Source organism: Octopus bimaculoides, chromosome 3 (assembly GCF_001194135.2).
Source record: "Octopus bimaculoides isolate UCB-OBI-ISO-001 chromosome 3, ASM119413v2, whole genome shotgun sequence".
NCBI lineage: Eukaryota > Metazoa > Mollusca > Cephalopoda > Octopoda > Octopodidae > Octopus > Octopus bimaculoides.
In genome coordinates, this window is record NC_068983.1 from 135377068 (window position 1) to 135385610 (window position 8543).

The following is an 8543-nucleotide window of genomic DNA, read 5'->3' on the forward strand; positions in this document are numbered from 1 at the left end:
TTTCATTATAATCGTAATTTGTGCAATTTGAACGGCATTTCTATAAAATTTCATTAATATATACAGGGGTTGGACAAAATAATGGAAATACCTTAAAATTTCAAACAGATTTATTTTAATATGGAGTAGGACTGCCTTTGGCAGTAATTACAGCTTGAATTCTATGAGGTATGGACTCGTACAAAGTATGAATTGTTTCCAAAGGAATTTTTGTCCATTCTTCAGCTAAAAGTTTCCAGTTCTTGTAATGATGATCTTGTTTTTCTAAAATGCACCATAAATGTTCAATAATATTGAAATTTGGGGACTGTGGTGGCCAGATAAGATGTTCAACTTCACTAGAATGGTCCTCATGCCATACAGTTATGCAACCATAAGATGAATTTAATTAAATAAACTGCTTAAATAGTCTTGACTATTAATTCTGCCACGAAGGGAAGCCATTGGGCCGGCAGATTTCCAAGCTATAGCCTCCCACATCATCACAGGTCCTCCTCCATGCTTAACAGTTGGAAGAAGGCAGTCTGGGTCAAATGCTTCTTTTGGCTGTCTCTACACGTATACTCGGCAGGCGGTCGGAAATAAGGAAAAGGATGACTCGTCCCAAAAAATAACATTCTTCCATTGCTCTTGGGACTAATTCTATAGGTTTTTACTCCACTGTAAACGCTTTGCAACGTTTGTTTTTGAAAGTAGTGGTTTTCTGATTGCAGCCCTCCTGTGAAATCCGACTTCGTGCAGCTCCTGGCAAACAGTTTTTGTAGAAACTGGGTTCTCGAGGTGGTCATTAAACTCTGCAGTAATTTTGGGAACTGTACTTTTATGATCCTTTCTAAAAATTTGCATAAGAGTCTGACGGTCCCTATCTGAAAGTCTTTGTTTTCTTCCTGAGTTTTGTTTCGCCGAGGTTTTCCCCTCTTCCACAAAGGCAGTCATTACTTTCGAAAGTAGATCTTCTTGATACACCAAACATTTTGGCTGTTTTTCTTATGCTAGCACCTGCCATACGAGCACCAACAATTTGACCTGTTTGAAAGTCCGATAGATCTGTCATTTTAATTACCTTTTTCTGATGATATCTGAAAAGAAACAGTAATTTTAGCAAAACATATTAAGCAACACTAATAATAAATAAATATAAAAACAAAAATAAACAAGCTTTTGACGGTTTTATAGATATTTCAAAATTATGATACTAGATGTTTCCATTATTTTGTCCAACCCCTGTATATCCATTTTCCTGAAAGTTATGAGGAGAAAATTGGATCTTGTGAATTTTCCGAAAGTCCTCTCCCCACTCTATCCGTTCATTTGCGCAAATTTTTTTTCCATATTCATTTTCTATTACACCCAGTAGGCTGGGTTTTTTTTGATTTTTCATTAACAGATCTCAAACTGTATATTGACCAATATTTCTAGATGCCTTGTTGAAGCATATCTGTATTTGGTATAACAAAAACAAAACTCTTCTAACCACCCCTTTTCTCTTCTACTCTTATCAAAAAAGTAAAACAGATCAAAGAAAAGGTTTTATTTGTTGAAAAACATACATCCATAAAACTGGCTGAACCAAGAGGATCTCAGGAAATTAGCAAAAATTGTATATCTCTATTATGAACTTTAGTCAGGACTTCCCACGTTTTACTTATAGCAGCCTCATTTTTAAAAAAAATATTTTTTTGTTTTTCCACAATCGGTACCAGTTATATTACATATACCATACCTATTAATGTTTGTGTATGTATCACCTATTAATAATGAAAATTTTAATACATGTTTGAACAATTAGCTTAGTGAATGGAACTGCCTTTCACTCGCCCCAGGTGGCACCACTTTTGGGTCTGGTATAGGCAATAGGTATTTTTTGTGGTGATGCAGGAATGGAACACACCCTAGCTATGCTAGTGCTGCCTTTGCTCTCCAAGAACACAAAAGCACATCACAGAGGTAAAGACATATACCATCAACATGACTTGTGGCACATAAAGGTTAATTCCTATTTTATTAACATATCAAAAGTTAAATAAAATAAATTAAAAATGGCGAATTGATTAAATGTATTAGTTTATTCATTAGTTTGGATATATATATATACTGCGTATTGTGTTTCAATAACTACCATCCTACCCTTGCTGGCAACAAAGAGCCTCTCTCTCAAGGCAGAGTGATGCCTGTGTGCAAACAGCTATGCTGCATGGCGGTGAAACATGGGCTGTGACAGCTGAGGACAGCGTAGGCTTGAAAGAAACGAAGCCAGTATACTTTGCTGGATGTGCAATGTCGAGAGAAAAGTTAGGCATCAGATGTGATGTGTAAGAGAGCAAGAGAGATGACTGCGCTGGTATGGTCATGTGATGTGTATGGACGAGGACAGCTGTGTAAAGAAGTGCTAATCTCTAACTGATACCAAAGAATGCTGTCATTGATGCTTGATCAGGAAAGACCTGCAACTAAAGAACTATTTTGATAAGTCAATATATGCAATTAACATTGAATTGGATAGATATGAAAGCTTTAGTTTCAATCAGATAGATTTGGATATATACAAAATTTATATTTTAAGACAAGAAAGTTATATAGCTTCAAGTCAGCCTTGATTGAGAAAACATGAGTAAAAACATTCTGGTTTTGACCTTAACACTTTTTTTTCATACATTGTATGTAAGAATACACTGTATCCTTTTTTACAACAATTTTTGGCTGCTATTTCTAGCAGGTTGAACGACTCTACAGAGGCTCCCTCATTGGTATGGACTAAATTTTATGTAGGGAGGTGAATTTCGATTTAACTGCTTTTGGTTTAGGAAGTCTGTTATTGTGAAGTGAAAACAAGACATCCATTCTCAGAGTAATGTGTTATTGAACCAGTTGTCGTTAGCACCACTGTTCACGGGGTTTAATTGATATTCACTGTGACACCATTTTACAGTTAAACTCATTGAGTGGTGGAAAACAATCAACTGAAGGTAACGAATACTATTTTCCTCCTTTTTACTTATATACCAGAATTTTCTTGCAATTTTTCAGACATTGTAATGAAATTCTCCAACAAAGTCATAATTAAAAATTTCTTCTAAAAGTTTATTAATAAAAATTTAGAATGTTTGTCTTCAAAAAATAACAAATCCATTGACAATTACGCAATAATTATGATTGTTAAAAATCAAATGTCTCTTTGTTACAACCCCCCCCCCCACAAAACAAAAAATAACCAGAAAATGTTGCACAAACCAAGTGTATAAAAGAAAATATGTTCTCTCTTGTTTTTTTCTTTAAAAAAATGTGGTTCAGTAAGGCATAGCAGACATTTTATTTAAGAAGATTATTGATAGTAGAGGCAATGAAGAAGCTCATATGAAAGAGATGATTTGGTAGAAAACTTACTAGAAAAGAATTTTGGTTTTAAACAATGAAAGGAAACATGAAATTTGTAGTTAAAAAATATTACATGCTGGGAAATTTAATTGAACATCTGCACATTATACAGCTGTATAGTCACCGTTATTCACAGAAAATAAACTAATAGGGTATGGTTTAGAATTTGATGTTTGCAGTTGTTTTGTATTTGTAGGCATTGTACTGGAGGTCTCTACCAAATCAGAATTATTGCTGAGATTGTCTTCATTTATATTGCCTGCCACAGATGTTATTGAAATTAACTGTAGTTCTTTCTGATTATCAGTATCTTCATCACAATTTTCTGTATGCTGTGATAAACAAGTCTCTTCAGATTGAGGGGCATCAGATATATTGATGTTATCACTGGAAACCATATTCAGATCATTTTTATACTGGTTGTCTGAATAAGTAACTGTTAAGTCATTGTCTGTATTGATATTTCCAGAAGTGGCACTGGTAGCAGGTGGTAGATGATGGTTATTATTGGAACTAGTGTTACCAATATCCATGTATAATTCTTCTTGAAAACTATGTTGGTTTTCATCAGGACTATAAGGTTCTATTTTTAACTGTAGAGAGTTGTGGTTTGTTGCAGACTCTATCTCTGGTTCTACTTCACTCTGGATGTCAATGATCTGATTTGTAGTCATAATTTCTTCAGACCTTACATTAGATGTACTAGATCCAGTACTAACAAGAACACCAGGCTGCATGTTATTACTATTGCTGTAATTATTTCTAAACAAGTTAATTAACATAGAATTTTGTATTTTGTTAATGTCTCCCTGTGTTCTGGAAGGAAATAATCCTGACAAAGAACAAGGTTCTGCCAACAAAGGTTCCACCACAGCTGATAAAATATCTTTTGTCTTAGCTTTGTTCAATTCATTACAGCAAAGTTGTTCAAAATCTTTCATACTTAATCTTTCACCAATAGTCTTTAGTTGGACTAGAATTTCTTCATTCAGATCTACCACACCATTGTACATGTATTCTGCAAATGCTAAAAGTCCCTCTTTACTGACTGAACTTGGAAATGTCACTTTAGGAAATGAACCTTTTGATGAATGATGGAGAATTGGCAGCAATTTTGGACACACAGCTCCTAAAACCATTTTATGGACCTGAAAACATATAAAATACATCTGAAATAAATCTAGCAAAAATTATTGATTCTATTTTTTTCTCACAGCATAATTAACTTTACTCTATAACTTTGTAGTGTTCACTCACGCAATTTCTTATGACAAAATTATTCTAATACATTGACTAAATTCTGACTACAGAAAATTTCAGAGAAGCACTGAAGTGGGGCATTGATAGCATTCGATTACTATCGTAAACAGCAGTAGCTTTCTTCAACTGAAGACACCAGTCGTTGATTGGTTGAAATTACCCAAATATGACAACTTTAACATGAAATAACTTCTAAAATACGAAATTTTGACAAAAACGTTCAGAATAAACCATGTTCTACATGAGAAATTCTACCAGTATTCGAAGTTTCAAGCTGTTTAGTTAAAAAAAAATCTGATCGAGATGGAATAGATCCCAATTTTTTTTACAGAAATGATATAACCCCTTCCTCATCTACAAACAACCTAGACACCAACTACCAAACCTAAATTCTATCAACAGAGATCTCAAAAATGCATCTTCTAGTGGGACCATGTCAAACTTGTTTCTTAAACAGCAAAAACCTCATTAGAAAACATCAGTGCATCACAATCCACTTGAACAAGAGTAACGCTAAACTAGAGCCCTCACTGTTACCTCATGTTAGGTCTCTCTATTATTGAAAATTTCTTGGTGAAAGCTAGAGCCACATCTCAAAAACTAGCCTTTCCTTGAAGGTCAGAAAATACTTCATGCCCCATCAATTGCCGAGCACCATACCCAGTCCTTCAGAACATCCACCCTATCAGCTCCTGTAGGTATTGACTTGCAACATTTTAAGCAGAACCAAATCGTCCAACCCATGCTAGCATGGAAAGTGGACGTTAAACGATGATGATGATGATTAGCTAATTAGTCTTAGTGTTCTCACCTCAAGTATCTCTAAAGTAATGCAGACAGCCAATAACAATGATACTCTCTAACAACTTGAATCTATCTCTCACTTTGGTGATGAGCAGCATGGCTTCCAGAGCCATTTTTATTGGTAACCTACTCTCTTACATCACTCATCAGGGGCTCTTGCTTTAAAGAAGTTTGGTGAAAGCAATGTTGTTATTCTAGACTGGCTCTTCTCTTCAGAGCTAGAAAGTATTTCAGCCTCCAGTAACTGCTGAAACTGTACAAGATTCAAGTGAGGCTCAAAATGCTGTATTGCTTTCACAAACTAGGAGAGTGCAATTACGCTCACAGGCATCAAAGAGCCACTCAACTATTTGCTCCAGCAGTTTGGCCCACATGCATGCTGTCTCCTCTGTCTTTTTTATCACTAATATAATGCCCTTGGTAACTCTGCATTGGCTGGACCCATCCTTATTCTTGACATCTCAACATCCACACCTTTCTTCCTCACAAAATCAGACCTCTAGAATCTTTAACCCAATCTTTCTTGCAGGTGTTGAACTACAACAGTTTAAATGGAATGTCAACAAAATCAAGCTCTCTGGTCTTGGAGAGCCCACAAAGGTCATGGTAATAGCTCCTCCCACACTAGAGTTAGATCAAGATAAACGAGGCTAAAAAAAATTAGGAAGGCATTCAGAACATTGAAATTCATGGAGGAAAAGAACACAGAACCAAGTTAAATTATACACTAAATATAGGATGTAATTTAACATATATATAATTTGAATGTATTTAATATTTATTATATTACAATTGTTATAATTACATTAAACTTAATATTATAACATACCATTATAGTTGTAGTACCATTACTGATGTACGAGTCACACAAACGCCCTGCTTTCCACATGGAAAATAGATTGGACATCACTGCTGTTTGATGATTTGGAACCACTAAAATGCGTTTCTCCTGAACAGGAGGTACAACTGATTGTGGATGAAGTAAGATTTCACTTCAAATACAAAAACACATAAAAACAGTTAATAGTAACATCAAATATTTTAGAACATGTAAATAAATTCAAACACAGAAACATTATCATCATTCAAAGTCTATGTTCTACAATGGCATTGGTTGGATGGCCTGCAGGATTCAACACATCGAAAACTGCATCATGTTCCAATGTCAGCCATGGCAAAGTTTGTATAGCAAGATGCCCTTCCTAACACCAACCATTTTACTGTGTGTACTTGGTGCATTTGTTCATGGCATCAGCACTAATGAAGTCACTTGTAAGAGTAGGATCCCTTTCAACTGAGAGGGGCTAGAGTAGAGAGGGAGGTGGCTTTTTGTTGTGGGATGAGGGGTTAATAAGCGAAATGTTTCCAGGTAGTAAGAATGATAAGTGGTATTAGGGAAAAGCTAATAGAAGATACCTGTTCTGCTAAGAACAGTTCAGTTAAGAGAGATGATGGTAAGTGGTGGAGATGTCTTAAAGAAGAAATGGTGATAGAGGAGAGACAGTTGGGTATGTTGTGCTTTCAGATATGGGTAGGTCTTTTTGAGAACCACATATTGCCAGTCATCCCAGTTCTTTGTTATTTTGTCTGTGTGGTTCAAGGTCCTGAGATCAGCCTTTACCACTTCATTCCATGTCTTCTTGGGTCTCCCTCTTCTGCAAGCTCCATCCACATTCATCATCATCGTTTAACATCCTCCTTCCATGCTGGCTGTCCTCAGCCATATGCATCACATACCAGTACATTCTTCTTTCTTGCACACACCTGAGTTCTCTAGTTTTTTCTCTCAAACCAATTGTACCTTGTTATTCAGCACATCCAACAGAGCATGCAAGCTTCATTTCTTTCTAAGTCTTCTAAAGTCCTCTGCATTTTAGGCCCATATCTCACTATGCAGCACCACAGTTCTAATAAAAGCATTATACAATCTATCTTTAGGTCTAAGGGAAAAGATCTTTGTTACCAGACGTAATAGAAGCTCTCTGAACTTTTCCAACCTTTTCTTACTCTGGCTACTATACTTTTGGTGCAACCACCTCCCTTGCTAACCACATCCAAAGTAACAAAAGCTATCAACTGTTTCTAGTGACCTCAGGAGGTCTAAAGCCGAGACAAAATTTAGCGCAGACAAGCTAGCTAGTTATGAGAAATAATTGGCTCAAACAGGGGTTCAGAAAACTGTTGAACGCGACCTTATCTGAAGGTGGAGATTGGTTGGGTTGCACTCTGGCGTGAGATAGAGTAAAATACGCCAATACCAACCAATCAAAGTGGTGGACATAAGGGTCCAAAGAAGCGGCCGAAGGCTAGCTGTTATCTGCTATGTTCATGTGTATATAATAGAGAGAGAGAATAGCTTCGCTACACCTCTATAGATTCACCTATGAGGACTAGATCATCAGCCTATAGATGTATGGGCAGCATGTCTTAAATACTTCCATGACAGTCTGTAGGACTGAGGACTAAATTTGATAGATACTTACCTTCACATCAGATTCATCACTGAATCCTCACTTTACTTACTAAATCTTTGTACATAACTTGTATAGCACCCACAAGTCATTTGCTATACTTCGTTTCTTTGGAGACCATCAAATTACTGAACATGGTACCATGTCAAATGCCTTCACCAAGTCAATGAATGCCAAGTATAGTGGTTTACTCAAAGCCAAATATTTCTCTTGTAGTTGCCTCACAAGAAAGATTGCATCCATGTTACTTCTTTTGGGCACAAAGCCAAATTGCATCTAATGTATATCTCCCCCAATTATGGATCAATTGTGCTATAGCGGAGACGGACTATATGTAATCTGAACCTTTCCCACCTTTATTTATTTTTTTTATTTTTTTACGGAATCCCACGTTTTAGGCTATGGAGATTCCAGTTCTGAAAAAATTTTTTTCAAAAATCTCAAATTCAAAATTTCGAACCCCCCACTCCCATTTCCTCATTTCAAAATATTTTCCGGAAATTTTTTTTTTTAGAAATGTGTAAAAAAATACGGAGATTATGATTCTGAAAAAAAATTGTTTGAAAAATTTCAATTCCCCACCACCACCAAGCAGGCTATTTACATGTTAGAAATAACAGCCAAATCTCACAA

At 35.9% G+C, this 8543-nt stretch overlaps 1 protein-coding gene across 3 annotated transcripts in view; it reads right to left on the reverse strand.

Annotated features, from left to right (window-relative positions):
- Positions 1-3060: 3060 nt before the first annotated feature.
- The window catches only part of LOC106872008 (uncharacterized), a 17868-nt gene continuing 12385 nt past the window's right edge, over positions 3061-8543 (reverse strand). For all 3 annotated transcript variants that reach the window (XM_014918815.2, XM_014918816.2, XM_014918814.2), the window contains exons 3-4: positions 6269-6431; positions 3061-4523 (exon numbers count right to left, since the gene is read on the reverse strand). In XM_014918815.2, the coding sequence (XP_014774301.1) occupies positions 3480-4523; positions 6269-6431 (1207 nt within the window). In that variant the 3' untranslated portion in view covers positions 3061-3479. The remainder of the gene's footprint in view (positions 4524-6268; positions 6432-8543) is intronic.